Raw genomic sequence first — 26,142 nt, 5'->3', positions numbered from 1 at the left:
CTACTTTCAGAATGGTCCATCTATTAGGCTATTTGGCATTCCACACAAAAGCTAAGAAACGGATTCGCTGGAAACACTACTATTTTCCAGTTACCAAGCTTGTATAACTATAAGTATAAAGCCGAACGTTCCGAACATAAAGAACTGTACACATTATAATTATGGTAGCTAATGAATGTCGCACGCCTTTGTGGCCGCACCATTAGCTGCCTTGTTTGCGGTGGAATCTTCCCACATTATGATGATAACCCGCTTTATCAAACGGCGCCCACACGAGACTATCTCTAACTATTTTTAACGAGTATATTATTGATGCATGCTATCTTAGAACACGTGCCGACGCTGACTTTTCTCTTATCGCTTAGGAATTCTCCGCTGTGCAACTTATAAATATTTATGCAATAGACAAAACATTATGTACATCAACAACGTGCGTCATCTAGGTAATTGCTGCGCTTATAAATATGTTTACGGACAGTTAATCAAATTAAACTGAACAGGAATAAACCCATCTGTATTATAAGTACCTCACCAATTATAAATCGTGTATTTTCCTTTAAAATAATAGGTGAGGTTGCGTTAATTGCCTGTCGTACTTGTTAAATTAATAGCTATTTAATGACTGCATCAAAAACTAAATCTCAAATAATATATACGCCTGTGAAAATTTACCGAGTAAATCATCAGTAATATGCTTACGCCTGGCATTGTTTTTAAGGCATAAATTAAGTCAAATCTAAACAGCCATTCAATCCAAGAATCGATCGAGCGATTGTGATCACTAACAACCTAATTTGTTGTTCCAATTTGACTCATTACTTATATGATATATATCGGTAAAACCGTAAAAAAAGGTAAATTCTCCATCGACATTCAACACCTGCCGCAGCGTTAGGGAAAATCAAATTATCTGCAAATTCATAAGTGCGATATATGTATTTGCATGATAGTCTAAACCTCTAGTCTAATAATGATTTGTTAAATTGGAAGCAAATGTTACGGATCACACTAATCTTAACTTCTAAACACTGTAGAGTAACATTGTAAAGCTTTGTTTGTTTAGTTGAAGTCGCTGATCTAAGGAACTGAAAAATCTTTTCTTGTTGCATAGTAGATATCGAGGAAGGGTTTCCAGTTATTTTTTAATGTAAGTATTAAATAGTACTAAGTTTCAAGGAAGGAACCGATTGATGTGACTTTTTTACAAAACGATTTGCGTGGGATTCAATAAGACATGGTTCTAATCTAATAGAACTTATTAGTGAAAATATTCAGATTCCTCACTTCTGTTGTTTATGGCGTACTAAATATGTATTGTTATGTGAAAAAAATATACTGTGAGACAATTGTCTGTCCAAATTCTTGAAATTAGTGCGTATCTTTAATCTAAGTAATAAGTCCAAATAAGGTTGAATTTATTTTGATTTTTGGTGTATATTGTACAAGCAAGTTTATTGCTTTTGGTATGTTTTGTAAATATACCTGAAAGTAATGTTAATAAGTTTTTTTCTTTTCAATAATTACCTACCTCTATACCAAAATATTTTGAACAGCTTTAAAACTGTTTTTGTATAGGATTGTGTATCTATTCTTTATATTTTTTTTATTAAAATCAATGTTCATTATTTCTAATATGAATTAGTTTAGTATCATAATATTTGTCATAAAAAATATAAATAAATAATGTATTGTAATTTTTCAATATCTTAATATTGGTTCTGTTCAACCACCACATATTTTACGTAAAACAAATAAAACAACATCTACAAATCGTCAATTTATTATCCCATTACAAAACCTTATATCTGGCTTTATTAATCATATGATGTGAAGATGTCTGCAGTTTGAGCAGTTCTTCCTTAATGAGGCGAGTTATTTCCGACTTCGCTTTAGCTACAGCTAATTCCTGTGAACTTTCTATGGCGAGGTATAATTTTCTTTCGCCCTCTGGGGGAGTTTTGCCCGGAGGCACGTAAGTCCCTCGCACTGTTATACCCGCCTCTGAATACTCGCTTATAAGTGCTAACGCCTCCTGTAAAACAAAAAAGAAAAGGTTAAATAAAAATATTTTTTCGTAGAATTAACATTTTGGTGTTTTTTTGCCTTTTCCGATTACACAAAATGTGATTCTAAATAGGATAAAAAATAAAAAGTAGAATTCTGACAAAGACATTTTGAAACTTTATCGACAAAAGTGACAAACCATTGTTATTTCTAAAAAAAAACAGGACCAATAGCTAAAAATGTAAAAATATTTTAAACCACTACTTTAACCGAAATCTAAACCTTTGATAAAATCACAAAATTACCTTTAAATTAATGACAATAATAACATCTGCGTCTATTTATCAACTTAACACAAAAGTAAATAAAAGCACCGATTATAGCTAACTTCAGCAGCATATTGACTGTTTGGAGCAAACACTAACTACTGACTGAAATGCATACAACATTGCAATATATGACCCTAAAAGATATCTAGGAAATAGGTTTATTAATAATAAATCTTATACAAAGGGTTATAAGTCAGCGATATGGCTGGAAAATATTTGTGAGCGCATAATTTGTATTCGAGTCATTGTTAGGGCGTATTTATTTATTTTATGCGATAAATTTAATTAAATTGTCAGTGGTAAGTGTTTATTGTTGCAATGTGTGATATCATTATATTCGCGTAAGAGCTTATTATTTTTTACTACCACAATTTATTACGACATTATAGAACTATAGCTAGATAATTAATAAAAACGAAGACAAATTTAAGAGCTTGGGTTTATTTATTTGTCTCTCCTGCGGGCCAAAATGAATAATTTTTTGTCTCAGAAGAGTGTTTATTCGTCGTTTAACATCATTTTGGTGAATTAAGTGAATTAACTTCTTAAACGTATTCATATTTTTTGTCTTTTATTTTACAGGTAAAAAATACCCGAAAATTATTCCTTCGTATGTATGACGTCATTTGACGCTTACCACATTTTGGAACAATAATATGATCTTTAAACGCCAAAAGATAACGTCAATATTTTGAAAAAGCAAAAAATATGGGTACCGTCATTTTTGATCTAGTTTTGATTTTAATAATTTTTGCAATTATAAAAATAAAATCTAATCTAAGCAAATAATGACGTCTATAAGATATTATTGATCTATTCGCTAACCTTGCTCCCGATAACACTACAATAAAAACTAGGAACGCAATTAAAACATGTTTAGCATTTGACATGCAAAATAAACATGCGATATGATCAAAACAAGTCTATCCTGGTTTTTAAATATTCAAGCATAATTTCCTTATTTTTTCATTTTATACGATTGAGTGCTAATTATTACATTTATTAGGTTTTAGTTACTATCATTGTTTTTGCAAAAAGAATAATGTATTTTATATATTAAAAACTAGCTTTTGCCCGCGACTTCGTCCGCGTGGAATAGTGACTTCCGGCAGAAAAGTATAGATAGCTGTGCCCGCGACTACGTCAGCGTGTAACTCCTTGTGTATTATTAATTTAAAATGTATTGGTAATATTATTTACATCAGGTTCACATGAGGCTTAAGGACCTATAGAATCAAAATACTTTAGCGCAAAGCTTCCGGGTAAACTATATTGAAAGTTGACCCGTCCGGCACGTGAACATAAAGATTTCTAGAACTGCTAACACGGGAAAGAGCAACGTATAACTGACCATGCGAGAAACAACTGACACCGAGATCTACTCCGGCAACATGAAAAGTCTGCCCTTGAGCCTTATTTATTGTCATTGCATAACACACCGATACTGGGAATTGCGTCCTTTTAAATTGGAATGGAAAATTATTTGGTATTAAGGGTATTCTGGGGATAAAGACGGTTTCTCCTGCACCGCAACCTGTTAAAATTTGAGCCTCGATTATATTTTGTTGCAACTGGGTTACTTTTAGTCGAGTTCCATTGCAAAGTTGTGGTGGTCTTAAATTTCGGAGTAGAATAATCGGAATGCCAATTTTTAAACAAATTTCGTGAGAAGGAAGTCCGGGCATATTTAAAGAATTTAAAAATTCTATCGGGTAATTAGTTGCTTCTTGTTCATCGACCATTCTATTTATTGATCTATAAACTTTGCTTTCCCCCTGTATATTCGACAGTATTTTGTTATTAATCTCAGATGCCTGGTCATTGCGAGGAGTTAAAATAGATCTTTCGCATAGCCAGGAATTGTCCCTATTTAATATATTTGTTACGTCACCGTAAACCGACGATATAAGATGTGGTTGAGATTGCACTATACAACATAATTCAGGCGTCAGAATAAGTTTTCCTTGGTGTAGTTGTGGATAGGTACCTTCACCAATCTTTAATAATGAATCAGAAAATTGACTATCATCCGGGTTATCTCCAGTTCTCACTCGCATGTTTATAGTCAAATGCACCGATTGTATATCACGCCACAAATAAGAGCTTTTCAGGCAAGCCCTAACCTCATCAGCTCGGGTTCCCCGTGGTATTACCGGTAAGGTTTGTCGGAAATCACCACAAAATAAAACCGTGATACCGCCCATTGGTCGATCATTTTGTCTTATATCCCTTAAAGTTCTATCTACCGCTTCTACTGCTTTTCGATGGGCCATCGTACATTCATCCCATATGATTAAATTACACTCGCGTAATACCTTTGCTTTGTCGCTATTTCTTGAAATACTACAGGTTGGACTTTCCGTGCGATCTAAATCAATTGGTATTTTGAACATAGTGTGAGCCGTTTTACCTCCTGGTAGCAATGTTGCAGCTATCCCAGATGAAGCTACGGCAAGAGCTATTTTACGCTGATTTCGAACATAAGCCAATATTAATTTAGTCAAAAAGGTTTTCCCAGTTCCTCCAGGTGCATCTAAAAACCATATTGTTCCCAAATTATTTTGAACACTTCCGCACACACGGTCATAAACTGAACGTTGTTCTGCAGTCATCATTGGGACACCGTTTTCTAATGTTGTCAGCAGTTCCATTAAGTTGTAACCAATCTCTGCGGAATATTCCCTATTAGTTACCTCTCCGACTGAGGTTGGTGTTGGCAAACCATATTCACATAGTGATTTACCGCCAACTGCTGTTAACTCATCCTGAAGAGCTAATAAGCACTGATTTATGGCAAGATCACGGAAATTATCATTAGTTGTGCCTTCATCATTGTTAGATATATTTCTAAGAAAGTCTTCTGAAAATTTGTCTTTATATTTTTCCCATAATTGTACAGCATCTGACAAATTACAAAATGTAAGTAATGTTACAAATAAATGACGTAACCGTCTTGGATTATCACTAACACAGGATTCTGCTAAAGCGTCATCCCAATGCTGATCATTTTCAAGCAAATGACGCGCTTGGCAAGCTGCATGATAACTGGGATAAACAACATTGTCTACTTTTCTCAAATCTATAAATGAGGTTGGTCCTCGCACAGTATGTAATAATAATCGCAAATAGAAACACTCAGCGTTGTTAGGATGAACGGTGTATACTCTACCAAGAACATGTTCTTTGAAAATACCTGACTCGCCATCTACAGGCCTGCCACGGCGTCTACGATTAAAGACACCTCGTTGCTTATCGTAGGTATAATACGATGGAACTTCTTCATATAAAAGAGATTTTGCAAAATCATCAGTTTGGCAAAGTCGAAAGAATGCTAATAAAGTTGTTTGTCTAGGGTTCTCTAACCGTTCTGTGACATTTTCGGTGTTGAAATATATACGTTGACCGCCTTCAAGATGAACATCCAGATGGGTCACAGGTGGATATCTTTCATGAATGTTGAAACTTAAGATCCGCCACACAGCTTCTGAAGAACTTATATATCTGCCTGACTGAAATCTTGTAACTTCATCATTTTCATTTCTCAAAGCAAATGTAGCTTGGTCACTGCCCTTATTAATGTACTTACAAATATATTTTATTGACTCTACACTATTACACATTTCAACATTTATGTGAGCTTGAAATGCTCTGGACAACACAGGAGAATACGGAACGACCCACCTATTGTCTAAAATAACCTGTTGTCCAGACACTCGCTTTTCAACAGTGAAACCACCAGTATCTCTTGAACGGCGACGATATTTCGGGTATCCATCATGTCCTGTTACAGTTTCTTCCACTAAGGCTTTTGGATATCTTTTAGTGCAACGACCGTCTTGCATGCAAGAAGAATTCACGTTAAATGCACCACATGGACCATGTATCATATGAGTTTTAACAATGTCGTATAACTCGGAATCTGCAATCGGACTTGGAATTTCGGCACTGATTAAACTGTCTACATCATTAGGTCGAACCTTATCTTTTAACCAAAGCAGGATATGTGCGTGGGGTAAGCCGCGTTTTTGCCATTCAACACTATACATATAACACAATACTTCTCCAAAAATGTTATCTTTGGTAAATAGATCTATCATTGATTTTAATTTTAAATGAAAAACTCTTGCGATGATATCATGGCGGTCATGCGGTGCTTGACCCTCAAGAAGCTCCCGAGTGATTTCATCCCACTTAGGATTGGTAGTTACAGTAATAAATAAGTCGGGACGTCCATATTTTCTTACGTAACAAAAAGCATCTTGAGTACGTTCGTGCATGTAGCGTGGACCACCAGTAAAAGAAGAGGGCAAAATAACTAAACGGCCCATATTCACCGTATCATTATCTTGCTGCATGGCGTCGCGAAGGTGCACGTATTCTTCAGCGCGCAGCTGCCTTTGATTAGATCGTATATAAACTAATCTTTCGGTTTCAATTTTTGCGTACATGTCTACAATAAACTGATTGAATAAGCCACGAAAACGTTGCAAGTATACAAACCTATTCCGTCTTACTTGCAATTGGTAACAGTAAAATTGAAGGCATGAAATCTTTTTATTATAAATAGGTGCGCCTGTATGCGGATCAGTTTGGTATAAAGCAAAATTATAACCATCTTCCCCTCGACAATATATCAAAGGATATTGCAAACCGTCGTAAGCCCTGTGGGTTTCGTAAATACGTTGTAAACGATTGTCTCTGGAACGGATAACGATATCACGCCTATCACATTCCTGGTCGACCAATACCACAGCAACTTCATTCGTGGATGGAGCATTATAACGCCCAGGGTGTTCCTGCGTTGGACGCCTATCGGCATTTATAACAATTTTATAATTGTTATCATCATCTCGAGGAAGAGCTTCTAATGCCGATTTAAAACTGCATACATACGAATTAATCTGATGCAACATGTTCTGAAGTTGTGAAATGAGTTCAGCATTTAAATTTGGGAAATATTGATTTCTTATATTCGACTGTTCGTTGTAGTCGGATACAAAATATATTTGAAGAAACTTAGGTTGGTCTTCAGGCAAAAGAGATCCTATCAAATGGTAAACCTGACCTTGTATTTTAAAAGTAGGCATGAAAGGACCTTCGGAGATTTGTTGAGCACCAAAGGATGTCATCTGAAACGCACTATTATAAGTGCGAATGTTGTCGAAAAACTGTTTAGATTGCACATGTTCCCCTAAAAGTAATGATTTCAAAGGTTCCGGTGGGTCTTCGAATGAAGGCAAATTTATTTTACCTCCAGAACAACAGAATCCAGCCGACTCCTTACTCCACTTTAAAGCATTACAAAAAGAACATACCACGTTCATATCGCCTATTACAGAAGATGATCTGTAATCAATTGTGAAATTATAAGCAAACCCACTTTTATATTTGTCTGACCACGCCACCGTATTTCTAGATTGATCTTCTATGTGTACATCTAAGTTATTAAGACTATGACGAAATCTGTCTGCAGTAAGACGGGCCTCTCGCTGTTCGTCCGTTTCAAGAGACCGAATATTTTCGATTCTTAATCTTTCATTAGACAAACTTATTAATCGTTCTTGTGTCAAAGAATTGTAATGTTCGCGTACCGACTCTAGTCGTTGTTCATGCTCATGTTCATCTTCGAGTGATCGAACAATATTATGGTGCACCCTATCATTTGTCAAACGGTCTTCATATTGAGTAAAAGTTTCAGATTCTCGAGATAAAATATGACGTTCGCGGTCAGCTGTGAGACGCAATTCCCTCTCAGTGAAGGTTTCTGACTCGCGAGACAATATATGACGTTCGCGGTCAGCTGTGAGACGTAATTCCCTCTCAGTGAAGGTTTCTGACTCGCGAGACAATATATGACGTTCACGGTCAGCTGTAAGACGTAATTCCCTCTCAGTGAAGGTTTCTGACTCGCGAGACAATATATGACGTTCGCGGTCAGCTGTAAGACGTAATTCCCTCTCAGTGAAGGTTTCTGACTCGCGAGATAATGTATGCCGTTCGCGGTCAGCTGTGAGACGTAATTCCCTTTCAGTAAATGTTTCGGACTCGCGAGATAATGTATGTCGTTCGCGGTCAGCTGTGAGACGCAATTCTCGTTGTGAAGCAGTTTCAGCTGCTCGGGATAACACATGTTGTTCTTGGTCAATGGTAAGCCTTAGCTCTCGTTGAGAAAAGCTTTGAGACGCCCGTGATGTAGCTCGTCTCGCTCTGTCAGCTGCTAATCGCATCTCTCTCTCTGAAGAGCTTTCATTGGCTCGAGAAGTTGAGGCACTAACTCTCATAGAGTTTAACCGATATGCTCTTTCCTCTGCCGATTCTTGAGAACGCGCATTTCTCATCCTCTTAGCATCTCTAGAATTTCGAGATAAAGATGGTCTTTTTTTAGGTGGCATTGTGTATTTTTAATCAACAGTAACTGAAGCTACCTTGCACTTATGAAATCTATTAATATTATATAATATAAACACTACTAAAATAACTAAAATGCGTACCTACTACTACTTACAAAGAAATAAAATGTAAACTAATAATATGCTTAAACACTACCGAAACCTATAGAATAACAACAAAAGAAATCTATAAATGAACTATAATAATTATAGTTAAACACTACTATAATAAATATATGATAATTACGAAAATAAACTATTAATACCTACCAAAATAACAAAGATACGTACCTACTGCTACTTCACTTATAAAGAAATAAAATGTAAACTAATAATATGCTTAAACACCACCAAAACCTATAGAAAAACAAATAATTACGAAAATAAACTATTGATATAATTAAACACTACCAAAATAACTAAAATACGTACCAATTGATACTTCACTTATAAAGAAATAAAATGTAAACTATTAATATGCTTAAACACTACCAAAACCTATAGAAAAACAAATAATTACGAAAATAAACTATTAATATAATTAAACACTACCAAAATAACTAAAATACGTACCTACTGCTACTTCACTTATAAAGAAATAAAATGTAAACTAATAATATGCTTAAACACTACCAAAACCTATAGAAAAACAAATAATTACGAAAAAAAACTATTAATATAATTAAACACTTCCAAAATAACTAAAATGCGTACCTACTGGTACTTCACTTATAAAGAAATAAAATGTAAACTAATAATATGCTTTAACACTACTAAAACCAACAACAACAACAACAAAAGAAATCTGTCAATAAGGTCGAACACTCTGAACGTCTATTCGCATCAACAGCCAAATATTGTATGAACCTCGCACGCGGACCCGCCGCCTTTTTATAGCTCCCACCGCGAAGCGCGTCGAACGCGGCAACTGATACACAAAAATAATCCTTATGGCATGATTCTGTATTCACGCGCGATGACTTATAGCGTATTTCATGTTCAGTAGCACCTCGTTAAGTCGAACCTCGATAAGTCAAATACCTCCAAATCTAGAAAAAATGTTTTGTTCCCTTCCCCTCAAACACCAAAACCTCCATTACTTGAAATCTTGACCCTCTATTAGTTGAAATAATCACCGAGTCCCTCCAAGCCATTTTGGTACATATTTTCACTCTTTAACCGTTCGAAGAAGTTTAGTTGATCTGCTCTTAAACATGCAATAACCTATCTTATTTTGCGTCCCTCTACTTTTATCTCCAATTCTTAATTTATTTTATTTTAATTGCCATGGCTAAGTGCACGTTTATATTTATTTTTTCTTATTCGCATTTGTTGCACGTATAAAAATGTATGTATCCAAACTGTGGATAATGTTGTTGGTTGGACAGTTATACCTGTATTTAGATTAAGTTTTATTGTACAATTAACCACTGTTCTGCTGTTTATTATCCCTAATAAAGAAAATAAAATAAAATAAAATAACTCGAAAAATTAACTTTCACCTTTGTATCTCGACCATAGCAACGTTTTATTTTACAACCTTTATCTACAACTTGATCATTTGGAATTTATTATCTCTATTGTTCGAACAAAAATAAGTTGCCGACTTTAAGAACTTGAACTTTTTTGTGTACTTTTTATGTAAAACAATCGATGTACAGCTGCTAATGAGCCTTAATAAAATAAAATAAAATAAACTTGCCGACAATGTAAGTACACTATTGTTTCTTAGAAAACATTTTAGGACTATACCATAATAAATTTATGACTCACGTAAACACGTGTTTGCATTATCTGATGACGAAATTATTTTTATTTTAATTGCCATGGCTAAGTGCACGTTCTGATGAGTCTTTTTCCCAGACAGATGAAAAGAACTCTGCGAACATATTACTTATTTTCAATATCTGTATGTGCTGAACGATTACCCAGAGTAAGCGTGGGAACGGACGAAGCGCGTTTTTTGTCTTTAATGTAAGACCAAAAAAGTTTTGTAGATTGGGGTAGCAACGCAACTTATATCGGTCAGTTTCCTAGCGGTCCGCCCCGGCTTCGCCCGTGGTACATATTTACGTTTTCTCTACATAAAAACCATCCTCGTACTTCAAGGAATATAATAGAAAAGAATTATCGAAATCGGTTCAGCCGTTCACACGTGATGCCATGACAACGCGAAACGGGTGCAGACCCGCCGCCTTTTTATAGCTCCCGCCGCGAAGCGCGTCGAACGCGGCAACTGATACACAAAAATAATCCTTATGGCTGCATGATTCTGTATTCACGCGCGATGACTTATAGCGTATTTCATGTATAACTTTGGTGTTTCTACACCGATTTACATGATTCTTTTACTATAACCTGCCCAGGAGTATGAAGAATAATTGTGCCAAATTTGGTTAAAATCCGTCGTGTAGTTTTTGTTTCTATAACGAATATACAGACAGACAGACAGACAGACAGACAGACAGACAGACAAAAATTTTACTGATTGCATTTTTGGCATCAGTAGCGATCCCTTATCACCCCTTCATAGTTTTTTTTTAAATATATTTCATGTACAGAATTGGCCTCTCTACAGATTTATTATAAGTATAGATTTATTTAATGATACCGCACAATCAACTCATATGATATGCAACAAACTTTTATGTGATTTTTGGTACAAGTAAATAAAACATTACTACGACATTTACTCCACGCCAATCGCAACTCTAATAAATCTTTTTAATTCAAAATTCGACTTTCATTTATATCTTCACTTTCGACTTTGATTTTCAACTTTGACTTACAACTTTAAATTTGACTTTGATTTTAAACTTTGACTTATAACTTTAAATTTGACTTTGAACTTCAACTTTGGCTGTAAATTTGACTTTCAACTTTCCCTTCATAGTTAACTTCCAATTTGACTGTAACTCCCACTTTGACTTTCAACTTTAACTTCAACTCCCACTTTGATTTTCACTCCCACTTTAACTTTGACTTTAACTTTCACTTTAACTCCCACTTTGACTTTCACTTAAACTCCAACTTTGACTTCCACTTTACCTTGCTAGTGACCCTCCACCTGGCCTGCTGCGGGAAGTCGTTGATCTCCAACTCTGTTTCATACTTCCTGAACACTTCCTCCGCGGGTTCAGCGTTCGCCTCATCCCGAGGCTGGTAGTTCAGCCGCGTGTTCAGTTTCGCCGCTAGCTGTTCCGCTACCGTTTTAGCCTGGACAAAATAATAAAATTGATAAAATTTATTATTGTTATATTATTTTGATATCTAAGTAATTTAATGAGTGAATTAGTTTGTGATTAACAATTTAGATGCTTTAATGTAAGAAATCGGGATTAAAAACAAATTGGAACTAAATATTTTAGTGCTTTTTGAAGTTTATTTTCAATAAAATGTTGTTTATATTATGTAATGCAGGCAAATATAAGTATCATGTTTTTGGGCGTTTATTTGCGTGTGTGCGTGTGTGCGTGTTTTCGCGAGCGCACATGCGCATATACTTATGCGCACGTGCGCGTCTGTGTTTGTGTGTGTGCACACGTGCACGTGCGTTCGACTGCGTGCGTGTACGTGTTTACGTGTACCTATAAATGTTCATGTGTGTATAATTGTATATACAATACTAGCGGTCCGCCCCGGCTTCTCCCGTGGTACATACTTCGCAATAAAAGGTAGCCAATGTTCTTTCTCAGGGTCTAAAGATCGTCCGTGCCAAATTTCATCAAAATCGGTCCAGTAGTTTTAATGAGCCTATTCATTACAATCAAACAAACAAACAAACAAAGTTTTCCTCTTTATAATATTAGTGAAGATACATGTTTGCTCACCGTGATGAGCGTGTGCGTGGAGGGCGAGCCCTTCAGTATCGCTTCAGCGGCCTGCTGCGTGGCGCCCTTGTGCTCGACGCCGAGCCCCTTGGCCAGGTTTATGCGTGAAGCCAGACGCTTAGCGAGTTCTAACTTCCCGTCTGCTCCGGTTGCAGCAGCACCCGCTGCTCCAGCAGCCGCGCCAGCTACGCCCGGCTGCATAAATTATTGGTTAATTATTATTATTTTAGTAGTAAAGTTAATAGTGTATTTATAAATGTAAAGAAATTAAGTCCGTAAAGAATATAAAATTGTTTCTATGATTTATATTCACAAAAAATACAAATTTTATGTCTAATAGCACTCACTTATAGAAATGTTAATAACGTATCGTGCGTTATTAAGCTATGCTTCGTGATAAAGAATCTTATAAGGGGTCTGATGAGTAGTAACTGAGCATATATGTTTCTATGATTTATATTCACAAAAAATACAAATTTTATGTCTAATAGCACTCACTTATAGAAATGTTAATAACGTATCATGCGTTATTAAGCTATGCTTCGTGATAAAGAATCTTATAAGGGGTCTGATGAGTAGTAACTGAGCATATAAATGGACAGATAGTAAATATTTACATATATTCGATTTTATTTCATTTATTTTTATTTCATAAAAATATGCAAAAAGCAGAAAAATATGCAAATGCTAAAAAATATATTTCTTACTTTAATTTCCTTAACGATTTTCTTAGCAGCGAGCATAGTCTCGATCTGCTGGTCGAGGTCACCCTCAACATCTTCGTCGTCAGAGTCCTGCAGCCCGAGCGCCGCTTTTTGGTACTTCTTGCGTTCTGTCGCCGCTTGTGCTTCTGATTCGTCGAATTTGAAACCTGATAATAATGTTTGAATGAGTGTTCTACTTTTAGTTACGTATGAATGTGTTTTAGTTCTCTTTTGATTTGAGGATACATTTTCTTTTGAGGAATATTATTGAAAAAATATTATTTCCAGAACAGTTTTGAGAAAATTTATGTAAACATCAATTTCGTTGAATTTATAACAGATCAGGAATCAGATTTAAATTTTAAGAAGTACAGTACAGTAAAATAAAACAAAAATAAAGTGAGTACGCATGTTGGCCACGTTTGCGTGTGAATGCCGTGACGTGTGTTGCGTACGGGCGTGTGTGCATGATTCCTATATATAAAAAAGCCGCCAGCTCGAGCGCGTGTACACGTGCGCGCGTGTGTCCCATACCCTTGCCGCTGAACCCGCCGCCGGTGTGCACCCGCTTGCCGTCCTTCTCCTGCGCCTCCTTGTAGCGCTCCCAGAGCGCGCGCAGGTCGGGCGGCGCGGCGCTGCCGGCCAGCTCGAGCGCGTGTACACGTGCGCGCGTGTGTCCCATACCCTTGCCGCTGAACCCGCCGCCGGTGTGCACCCGCTTGCCGTCCTTCTCCTGCGCCTCCTTGTAGCGCTCCCAGAGCGCGCGCAGGTCGGGCGGCGCGGCGCTGCCGGCCAGCTCGAGCGCGTGTACACGTGCGCGCGTGTGTCCCATACCCTTGCCGCTGAACCCGCCGCCGGTGTGCACCCGCTTGCCGTCCTTCTCCTGCGCCTCCTTGTAGCGCTCCCAGAGCGCGCGCAGGTCGGGCGGCGCGGCGCTGCCGGCCAGCTCGAGCGCGTGTACACGTGCGCGCGTGTGTCCCATACCCTTGCCGCTGAACCCGCCGCCGGTGTGCACCCGCTTGCCGTCCTTCTCCTGCGCCTCCTTGTAGCGCTCCCAGAGCGCGCGCAGGTCGGGCGGCGCGGCGCTGCCGGCCAGCTCGAGCGCGTGTACACGTGCGCGCGTGTGTCCCATACCCTTGCCGCTGAACCCGCCGCCGGTGTGCACCCGCTTGCCGTCCTTCTCCTGCGCCTCCTTGTAGCGCTCCCAGAGCGCGCGCAGGTCGGGCGGCGCGGCGCTGCCGGCCAGCTCGAGCGCGTGTACACGTGCGCGCGTGTGTCCCATACCCTTGCCGCTGAACCCGCCGCCGGTGTGCACCCGCTTGCCGTCCTTCTCCTGCGCCTCCTTGTAGCGCTCCCAGAGCGCGCGCAGGTCGGGCGGCGCGGCGCTGCCGGCCAGCTCGAGCGCGTGTACACGTGCGCGCGTGTGTCCCATACCCTTGCCGCTGAACCCGCCGCCGGTGTGCACCCGCTTGCCGTCCTTCTCCTGCGCCTCCTTGTAGCGCTCCCAGAGCGCGCGCAGGTCGGGCGGCGCGGCGCTGCCGGCCAGCTCGAGCGCGTGTACACGTGCGCGCGTGTGTCCCATACCCTTGCCGCTGAACCCGCCGCCGGTGTGCACCCGCTTGCCGTCCTTCTCCTGCGCCTCCTTGTAGCGCTCCCAGAGCGCGCGCAGGTCGGGCGGCGCGGCGCTGCCGGCCAGCTCGAGCGCGTGTACACGTGCGCGCGTGTGTCCCATACCCTTGCCGCTGAACCCGCCGCCGGTGTGCACCCGCTTGCCGTCCTTCTCCTGCGCCTCCTTGTAGCGCTCCCAGAGCGCGCGCAGGTCGGGCGGCGCGGCGCTGCCGGCCAGCTCGAGCGCGCGCACGACGTCGCCCGCGTAGCGCCCCTGCTCCGGCGTCAGGAACGTCCACGCGTAGCCCTTGTTGCCCGCGCGCCCCGTGCGACCGCACCTGCACACCGAATTAGCATAAACATAATACCACAGATTATAAATCGTACAGCAGATGAAGCGCGCTGAACACGCGTACACAAAGCGTATACAAAAGTTTAGTCCAGTACGAATTGGCACATGAGTATGCTCATGTTCAATTGCTTTAACACTAGAGCGCACGCGCAGGGGACATAGGTCACCCAGTGTATTATATTGCTAAATATTTTTTTAAAGAATCGTGCTTGAGTGTTGTTGTCTCAGGTATTCCCCGACTACCAATCACCGGACATTTTAGCAGCGTGTCAGTTCCTTGGTGCAACGAAGTGTACTCTGCGAAAGCCGAAAATATAAAAGTACATGGGTGACGCATGTCCCCCGCGCGAGCGTTCTAGGAAGTTTTTGAAATCATACAATTACGAGTGAAAATCAATTATAACCCTTTTATTTTTTACTGCTCTTATGATAAAATTATACTTTTAAGAAATTATTAATATATGGGTTACTAAAATTGAAATAAAATACTCATATTCGAGTGCTAGGACATACTTATTTTTTATTGAAAATATTTTTTTTTTTGGATAAGAACAACTTATTCTTAAACTTTATAATTAAATGATTATTTTTACCAAATTTGTAGTTTCCAAAGTAAAAACAACTGATTGATCACAATAAGTAAAAAATTAGTTACTTTTCATAATGGTTTATGTTTAGCTCATAATTTAAGTAAAATGAGAAAATATTGATATTTTTTTTGTTTCATCACTTAAAAATAAAATTGATTCATAAATAAGTACTTCGTTTACTTTTTAAACTGCGATTTTTATGAAAAAAAAAACGTGCGTCGTAATGGGTGACATATGTAACCCACGCGTGCACTCAAGGAAAATTTTAGGCGCGAGCGCTCTAGTGTTAACAATGTAATAAATGCAGCCGTTGGAGAACACCCGGAACCAAATTGTTTCTTCTGATGTACAATGCTGCACGCTAGTCCCTTCTAGAACTTTCTAGAACTACAAAATAGCTCTCACCGATGCACATAGTCTTCATAGTGGTTGGGGCAGTCATAATTGACGACCAGGACCAGCTGCTTCACGTCCAAGCCTCTCGCCGCTACACTAGTCGCGACCAGCAGCTTCACCTTGCCCGACTTGAAGTCCACGATCGTCGAGTCCCTGTCGAATTGATCAATACCTGTAACAGATCGCCGGTAATATATTATGTCACTTTTTGGCTGGGAGTCACCACTTCGCATAATTATTTGAAACTTTAATTTTTTTGGAAAAAAAATTGATCTTGATTACAATCCTGTATTAATCAGATAATATTTTTGTTTCTTTAATAATAATGAACTTTTAAAAATCTATTATCTGCATATACAACTGCAGATTAAATTATTGTTAAAATTAAAAAAAAATCTAAAATTGATCAGAATATAATGCCCGTATGAACACGCTCATTTCACTCGGTCGGTTTTTATCAAACAAAGGAGAATGCCCATGAAAGTATGGACCACAGTATAGTGTTGCGTCAATGCCAGAGTGGTTTTGGGGGGTTCTTCAATATTCAAAAGATTTTTATCAATTGATTTTTTTGTTATAAAAACAGGGGTTTTCAAGATATTGAGAAAAATGTGAAATAATCTCAAAACTTAAATAACCCCGATTTAGTTAGGTTTATCTGTGATTTAGGTAGTATTTTATCATCCGAAGATTATTTTTCGTTCAATATATTTAATCTATGCGTAGAGCTTATGCTTTCAGACAAAATCTACCTGTTCATCGGCTAGTGTAGGTAGGCACCAGAAATCTTCCAGGACGGATTTCAAGAAAACCTAAATATATATTTAAAAAATGCCAATAGAGTTTTTATTCGGTTTACATGTTGTTGTTGTTGTTTGAATCATTTTTTCTAGATATTCGAAGAAAGAAACAAATAAGAAATAACTGGTTACCTACCAAGCTATGTCATAATAATATTTTTTTATATATGTTTATATTATTTTACTTCACTATCTATGTTAAAACAACCTACAGTGTATAATCAATACTTTAAAAAGTGGTTTTATGATAATTGTTTTTTTTGTAATTCAATGAAAACAATAATCGACATTAATACATTTAGCTATTTACCATAGTAAATGTAATAATAGTTACCGCTTGGTTACCGTGGTAACCGGTAATGGATACTAAATCTATGGTAACGGATATAAACAATTACATGTCTTAGATTTTACAAAACATTCCCTGCCCCCCTAGACAAGTGGCTTTCTATTAGCATAACGTTTGATAGAATAGATTATGAATGTATGAGATTGACGTAAGCTGTCGATACATTTATCTACAGCTTATGTCAATCTCATACATTCATAATCTATTCTATCAAACGTTATGCTAATAGAAAGCCACTTGTCTAACCCCCCTGATCAAAATATATTTTCCGATAATAAGGCCTCTAAATTGCCGAGATTTTTTTAAATAGTATTGTTATGTTAATGCATGAGAAAAACCTGTACCAAAAATGTGAACGGTAATGGACACTAAATCTATAACATCGGATCTAAACAATTACATGTCTTATTAGATTTTACAAAACATTCCCTGTTCAAAATATATTTTCCGATGGTAAGAAGGCCTCTAAATTGCCGAGATTTTTTTTAATTGTATTGTTGTCTTGATGCATGAGAAAAACCAGTACCAAAAATGGGCATTCTCCTTTAATGTTAAACATTTACTGACACTTCATAAAATAATTTACTCTATGATAAAGTTTTATTGCATGTAATATATTTCTCTCCGATGTAAAAGCCACAGGTGAATGCTGAAAAAAAATGTTTGCCATTTAGTAATTTTTCATGAATATAATAAAGGATTATAGAGAATCGAAATAAATTATTTTTACACACATTCAAATAATTCAGAATATGTTTTTTTTTTTTACAGCTCAAACACATCCAAAATGGAATTGAAATATGCCGAACGCTAAAACATTTAATGTATCATGAAAATGATAAAAATCAATTTTTGAAGCCTCTTGTGTAATATTTTTATTTTATTATTATACATTTCAAATTAAATATCAAGTTAAAAATAATATATTTCTTACATTTTTTTTATTTTTTATTTTGTAATACAATTTATTTTCATGTGACCAGGACATGACAACTACTCGTATTCCAAAGACATAATAATACAAAAACAACATACCTCCATGCAAGCTCATACAAGAATAGGACGCCTTCATGAGATCCTTCAGCAGGCTATCCGCGTTCTCCTGCTTGTCCACAAACACAATAATGCTGCCCATGTGACTGTATAGGCCCAACAGTTCTAGAAGCTTGAAGAATTTCGCGTCTTCTTCCAAGATGGCCACGTGCTGCTCCACCTCCTTGCAGACTATGCTACGTCCACCCACCTTGGAAGTTCAAAATATAATTTATAAATAAATTTTGAAAGATAAGAAGTAATTTAATATTATTTGGATGATCACTTTTTGTCTAAGTTTTCTTGAAGTTTTTTTTTTAACTTATTTTTCTATGACTTGAAGTAAATCAAACACTTTCAATAAAAATAAAACAATAGTCTCCAGTGTCACTATAGGTATGTGTGTGTTCAAAATAATTGTTTTACTTTCATTAATTCATCAAACATTTTTATCTCAATCCGCAAGCCGTGTAGGCAATACCACGGACTGAAACTAGTATAAATCTAATCTACAAATACATACTTGTACTTCAATAGGTTTCTGCAATATCCTACGAGCGAGCGCCTCCATTTGTCGCGGGAATGTCGCGCTAAACATCACCGTCTGTCTATCTGGTCGTATGTTGTCTATTATTTTCATCACCTGGGTTGTGAAAAATATTTTTTAATAATGGTAACGAACCAGATATCTAAATGAATTCAGATCACAAATCCGAATTTTATGGTAGCAGGTAACATTGAAACTTTTGGACTGCAATGAAAGAAATAATTCGAATTCAAATGCTTAAAAATTGTCCGAATCAAAACTCTGCCTGTGTGTTAGGCAGACTTTTCTAATAAGCTGCATTATAGAACATGAATATTACTACAAAGAAAAAAATGTTGTGTGGTTTTATGAAACCACGGTAAAAGTGAAACTTTTTTTCACACTATAGACATTTAACTAAAAATTATCGTATTTGTACGATAATTATAGGTATCGTGCGTCACGCGACATGCGCTACACAGACCAAAAAGTTTGAGACGATGTAATAAAAGTTTCACTTTAATAAAGTATTAATTTCAATGCATGTCTTATATAGTGAGCACCTTGCTCACCAACATGCTCGGTTATAACTCAGGCCCCGGAATCACAGACACAATAGAAAATCTATTGTGTCGTGGACCGATCGGGCCGTTTGGGGCTCAATGTGTACCGTACGGTTGGTGTACATTATTATCCAACCACACGATAAAGTATCACACACCTGCGGCTCGAAGCCCATGTCGAACATTCTGTCCGCCTCGTCGAGCACCACGTACGTGACCCGCCGCAGGTTGGTCACGCGGCCCGAGTTCGCCGCCAACATGTCTATCATGCGTCCCGGTGTGCATACTATTATTTCTGCACCGCGTTTTAATTCCGCTATCTGTGTATCACAAAATAATATATAGTACCAAAAATCTTTCGCAACACATTGAAAACCATAAAAATTTAAATAACCTTGTTATTTAAATTTGCGTTGCGAGGCTCACATTTAACTAGTAACTTATTAAGCAGTCAGACGAAACTATCTATCTAATATAAACAGATTAATTTAAATGTTATCTATGAAACAAGACCTATAGTAAGCTTATTAACTTTTAAGCTACATATCTTCAACAAATAAATAAAACCCACCTGTTCAGATATACCCGTTCCACCATACACACAAGCTACCCTCAAACCCAGTGATTTTGCAAACTTTCTAATATCTTTTCCAATTTGCATACAAAGTTCTCTTGTTGGTGTCATGATGAGAGATATCGGTCCATCCGTATCTTCTAATGGAGGCTGGTCTAGGACATGCCGGAACATTGGTAGAATGAATGCTAATGTTTTGCCAGAACCTGTTTTCGCTATGCCAATTAGGTCTCTGAAAATAATGAGTAGATTTAATATTTAAGGTATGAATTATTCACATAGAATGCTTAAATAAGTTACGAATTGGAATTTTGATACTTGGAATTTTAAGCACATCAAATCTTTTCAAATCAGACAAAATGGGACTTTTGATGTAACTACATTGTAAAAGAGTGAATTAGATAATTTAAAGCTAACTAGAATATAATAAACTAATTCAAAAAATGTTAAATTACACATTTACACTTTTCATTTTCATTGGAATAAAACATTGACTAACTTACCTTCCAGACATAATAGCTGGTATTGCTTGCGCTTGAATTGGAGTAGGTTTCTCAAATCCTAGCTTCTTCAATATATCCATCTCTTTCTTACTAATGCCACAATGTGCCCATGACTTTATCGGTTTGGGACAACCTTTGCCCTTCACTCTTATTCCTTCTAGTTCTGTCCTGTATGCTTCAACGTCTTCAGGTGTCATCCTTGCTAATTCGTTAATCTAAAATTAAAGATTTACTACTACATAAGATTTAACTTTACATATATTTACTATCAAGAGATAATGGGTTAAATTTCAGGAAACCAATGTCAAAGATAGCATAAGAAATTATTAACCAGAAATGTGTTCCTATACTATACAATATACATACATTAATTATTAACAATGCAAGACAAGAAAAATATTTCATATTTAGTTTTATAGCAATCAAATTATTTAAAGAGATCAGGCGTAGGCCCGATGTGGCAGAAAGACGGGGGTTCGAATCCCGCCCTATGGTCGATTTTTTTCATTGCTTAAAAATTTAATAATTAATATAAAACAAATTTTTATAAATTGACAACTTACTTCAGTATAGAAAGCTTTCCTAAACGGCATGTACTGTAAACTAGAGTGGTCCACTTTGGCCAGTTCCTTGCGTTGTTTCGACGCGAGGTTAGCGGCCGCGTCCTTTATATCTTCCGTTTCCTCTTCAGAGGAATATTCTAGACCGTCTTGATTCTGTTCTATTAGCTCGCCTGGGGATTAAAAATTATAATTGAGTTGAAAATATGCAATTTTTTTTTTTTTTAATAAGGTTTTTAATTTTAAATGGCACCTTATACAATTTACAATCAAGCCAATAAAACTAATAAATAATTTTATATTAACCTAAATTTCTAAATAACTTATTCAGAGTGTCCATTGTCACTTGGTTAGTGTCTGTTAAGGGGAAGTCACATTGCTTTTGTGCTTTAGCAAAATATGCTAATAATAAGGAAAAATTACTGTGTAATTATGATATATATATTTCAGTATGTTCGCATGTTATATATTTCAAGAATACATTTTTTGGGGGCTAACTAAATTCACTTTTACCTTTATTTTTCTGTTCCGAAACTTGCTTCTTGGCGGTTCCAGTTAATATGACGACACTGGAGTCGTCCATTGATGACGGTAGATTGATGATACCGCGAGCCTGATCTATTTGGTTTACTTTACGTACTTCCTACAAAGTATATATTAAAATGTTAGATAAAATAAATTGTATCAATAATAGCAACAATGAATTATTAAACAACAAGAATAATTGAAACACAGGATAGATTTAACACAATTAGCACAGAATGCATTTTAGTCTCACTTTGCACTGATTACTGCAATGAGATTGTAATACATAGCTTATAAGCAGGATCCAAGGTAAATTATTTATCGCAAAATCTTACATTCCACTTCACAGATGACAGAAACACACCCATTCACAACAAAAAAGGATATTTTCTATCCTCTCAAATGTTTAAATCAAGTTTAAAACAGTTAACTTGCCTGTTGAACTTCCTGCATGTATGCATCAAGTGGATCAATTTCATCTTCTTCTTTCTTCTCTTCCGCAAGCTGTTTCTCTTTCGCCTCTTTATCTTCATCACCTAAAAAATGTTCACGGTCAAATTTACAATTGATTTTAAAACAAGAAAAGACCAATTGAATCTTAATAACTCAGGCTCCGGAACCACAGACACAATAGAAAATCTATTGTGTCTGGGACCGATCGGGCCGCTTGGGGCTCAATTAGGGCATGCACCCGGGTTTACCCGGTTCCGAAAAACCCGGGTAAACCCGGGTTTTTTGATGATCTTGAGAACCGGGTCTGAATAGTATGAAACCCGGTTCTCCCGGTTCCAACCAAAATATTAAAAAATAAAGTATTATTTATATTTTGCTGCATTATTTTAACAAATTTATTGTATCTGGCAACGTCAAACTCACGTGCATCGCGAATTTCCGTGCCACGCCTCAAGCGTGGCTCTGATTGGTTGTCTAACCTTAGATGCTATAAGTTTCCAAAGGTTGTATTAACAAAAAAATTAGGCTTCGAAAATGACAAAAATTAGGCAACCTACATAAATATTTTTATTAGATTGGTCGTGAGTTTGAAAAGCTGTTTATTTTACCCATAGAGATCTAGAGAGATGCCAATCGCTTGCGCTGAGTACGAAACCAGTGTCTCATAACAAATTTACGCACACAACAGTAAACAAAATAAAAACAATACTTCGCGTTGTGTGCGTGTCATCACACAAAAATTTGAGAGCGACTATTCGTTCGCACACTAGATTGTAAGTAACGTACGTGTACAGCACCACACAGCCGCAAGATATGCGTTTACGATAGGGATTGCTTGTCGATAAAATGAGAAACGTTAAAATTAAAACAATTTATAGGCAATACAGTAACTAGGTAGAAAATAGAAATGGACACCTTGATGGTAGCATTCATGGTGATGAAGTACATAAAGCATTGCCTATTGACTTATTGTTAAGTAAAATAAGTATGAAATAAGTGATTTTTTTTTTAATCCATGTATAATAATCACTATAAAATTATTGCTCGAGTACCTATCAAATAATAATAATACATTCAGATATTAAGCTAATAGTAATACATTATGATATAATAATAAGGTAGTAAAATAATACATAATACGATAAAAAATCCGAATCTTATCGACATGGACACACTCGACGCGCATCCTCAAGTAACGACCGCGAGCAGCGGCCGTACTACACGATCGAACGTTTTTGTTTGTTTTTGTATCTTCATTATACATTGCGGTATTCGAACTCCGCGTTTGAATAGAGTCACGTACAGAAGAAGCATTGTAAACTATTTACATAAATTAATGTGACTGTCGTTCTGTCACATAATGAAACCAAGAAATCACTCAACGTAATATTGTTTTTGAAATTATAGTAAGAAAATCGTATAATTTTCAGTACTTACCGATGGTATGTGATTCCATTTGACTTAAAGTTGCTGGTTTCACTTCAGTTTTTACAAACTTTAACGGAACAACGCGGCATTGTCAAATAATACCCGGCCGACGGTCGAACGTCAACTGAATGCAACAAACAGCATGTGTTCTTTTTTTGGGCATATTGCTGCGACACCGGCCCCGCCCCCTAACCATATCTCCCTTTAGTTTCTGTGATCTGTGATTTTACCGTTTCATATAATGATCCAGTCATGTTTTTGTTTTTGGTATCAAGCTGAAATTTATATCGAATACTCAAGTCTTCGGTCCCTTTTATGTGAAAAAGTCAAACTCACAAGCCAACGCATCAAAAGATACAGCCGTAAATGCTGAAAATTTTCGCAAATTTCAACATTCGCATGGGACTCAAAACCTACAGCTGGATACTTTTCATGAACACAGAGCCTTTAAATTTGGTAAAAGTAACGTCTTATAACATAGATAAAGGAAAAATTGCTAGAAACATAAATTTTAAAGTTACATCATAATTAAAAATAGGTTTGTTCGGAGCCCTCGGAGCGCGAATCCGACTCGTACTTGGCCGGTTTTTTGCTTTACAGTTTGCAGTTAATGAATAAGGTTTAAGTTTATATGTGATATTATGATAACAAGGTACTTTTATAAGACTGACAAATAAATAGAAGTATTGAAATTTTGTTTTTTTATTAATTTAATAAAATAAGACACAAGCCGCGTAAAATAAAAGGCCCATCAGGTACTTTTACCGTTACTTTTGTTTAATTTCGTATTATTTTACGAAGTATTATAAAAGAACCGGGTAACCCGGTTCTACCCGGTTCTGAGCTCGATTTGGAACCGGGTTTCAGAAACTTGGAACCGGACTCGGTTCTGCATGCCCTAGGCTCAATGGGTTAAACATTGAATTGATTATTTTTGATAAGACCATGTATCAGAATATTAAAGGCTTTTGACTTCATGAAACAAACAACTGACTAAGCGGACTTTCATTAGTTGTTACAACCACTAGAACAACATTTGTAATAAATCAATCTACCTTCATCTGCTGAATCATCTTCTAGTGACCATTTCTTTACAGAGGGTGTTTGTATATTGGTAACAAGGCTGCCCTTCTGCACCTCCTTCTTGGCAGTTTCCAGCTCCTTCCGCTTTCTCTCAGCGCGCCATCTTTCTATACGATCGCGACGTTTTTGCATCTCAGCCTCGAGGCGGTTTTGTTCCTCTTCCTAGAAGGAAATATTTTCAAAATTTATATGTTCAATAGCTATTATACCACAAATATTGTACAAATAAATGATACCACACCAACAACACTTCAAATACTACACAAATACACATAGCAGTAAATTTTTTTATATTGTGCAGAGATATAACTTAGAAACAAAAAAAATTCAATGCCTTGCTATTTTTATTTCAGTTAGATATCTCATTTGGGATAACATTATGGGATGTTAGATAGAAGAAGTTACGTATGAAATATTATGCTAGAGTCATTAGTCTTTGGTAAAAGCTACTTCTGAGTACACAGGTTGCATAAAATGTAGAATTATAAGTGTGGAGTTCATTATACATTTAAATTAGATTTTAATGATGAGGTGGACAAGAAAATGTTTTTTTTTTTTTTTTTTAATTAAACCAATAATAGAAATTACCTTATCAGCAGATCCAATATCATAATCCGCTTCTTGTTTTACCGACTTCTCTTTAGATTTAGTTGTCTCGCTGTCTCTATCTCTGTCCTGGGATTTCTTTCGAGACTTACTACTAGACCCATTGCTTTTTTCATCCCTTTTGTCTCTGAAATGATAAATATTTCTTTAGCAATTTTACACTTATAGCTAGCTGAAATTAAAAATATTGAAAAATATACTGGACTTAAAAAAATAATCTTTATTAAACAAAGTAAGTATCTTAACTCAAAATTTGTGACCAAATCATGAGTAATGGACCTTTTTATACCACCTTATGAGGTTAGACAACACAGTAATATAGAAATATTCATCAGTTTTAGGTGATAAGAAATGAAAGTGAGGTTATGTGAAGAATCGCTTGTATTATGTTAGGATTCCTAAACATATTATGTATTTATATTGAATATTATACCTCTTTCTGTCCCTGTCTCTTTCTCTATCTCTATCCCTACTTCGGTCTCTTTTAGATTCTCTTTCTCTGCTACGACTGCGCTTTCTTTTAGAACTCTTAGTTCTGTCTCTGCTTCGTGATCGAGATCGCCGCCTCTTCCTGTCTGGAGTAACCGAACGGCTGTGTGATCTACGACGATCGCGATCCCGGTCCCGGTCCCGACTAAAAAGTTAAAAAAACGTTAAGCCAAAATATCACAACCACAATCACAACATTACAACATCACAGAGTACGTCAACACTCACCCGCTTCGAACCATTGTTGTGGTTACGTATTATTACAAAAATTATAGTTAGGACATTCCAATTCTAATATTATGTATAACAATCATAACTTATCCATTTATTTATTCAAAACACTAATAATCAAGACTTTTTACTTTAAAAATGTACAAATGCTAAATGCTCTGTTTGACAGATTCTGACAGCATCAAGTATAAATCATAGAGCAATAACACAGATTAGTA

The 26,142-nt window shown here is 36.9% G+C and overlaps 2 protein-coding genes across 2 annotated transcripts in view; both read right to left on the bottom strand.

Annotated features, from left to right (window-relative positions):
- The window catches only part of LOC123698106 (SET domain-containing protein SmydA-8), a 542,384-nt gene that overhangs the window by 440,022 nt on the left and 76,220 nt on the right, over positions 1–26,142 (bottom strand). The gene's annotated exons all lie outside the window — the stretch shown is intronic.
- LOC123698094 (probable ATP-dependent RNA helicase DDX46) lies at positions 1,765–26,109 on the bottom strand. The gene is made up of 18 exons (XM_045644688.1): positions 25,922–26,109; positions 25,638–25,838; positions 25,187–25,331; positions 24,571–24,760; positions 22,070–22,170; positions 21,623–21,752; positions 21,113–21,282; positions 20,550–20,764; positions 20,044–20,278; positions 19,631–19,792; positions 18,907–19,026; positions 18,387–18,594; positions 16,212–16,374; positions 14,991–15,202; positions 13,260–13,423; positions 12,553–12,747; positions 11,771–11,938; positions 1,765–2,032 (listed from the first exon to the last, which is right to left on the bottom strand). Exons 1-18 carry the CDS (start codon positions 25,933–25,935, stop codon positions 1,790–1,792), a joined length of 3,036 nt encoding a protein of 1,011 aa, XP_045500644.1. The 5' UTR covers positions 25,936–26,109; the 3' UTR covers positions 1,765–1,789.

This window comes from Colias croceus, chromosome 15 (genome assembly GCF_905220415.1).
Source record: "Colias croceus chromosome 15, ilColCroc2.1".
In the NCBI taxonomy this organism is placed as follows: Eukaryota; Metazoa; Arthropoda; class Insecta; order Lepidoptera; family Pieridae; genus Colias; species Colias croceus.
This window is presented reverse-complemented; position numbering and strand designations above follow the sequence as displayed.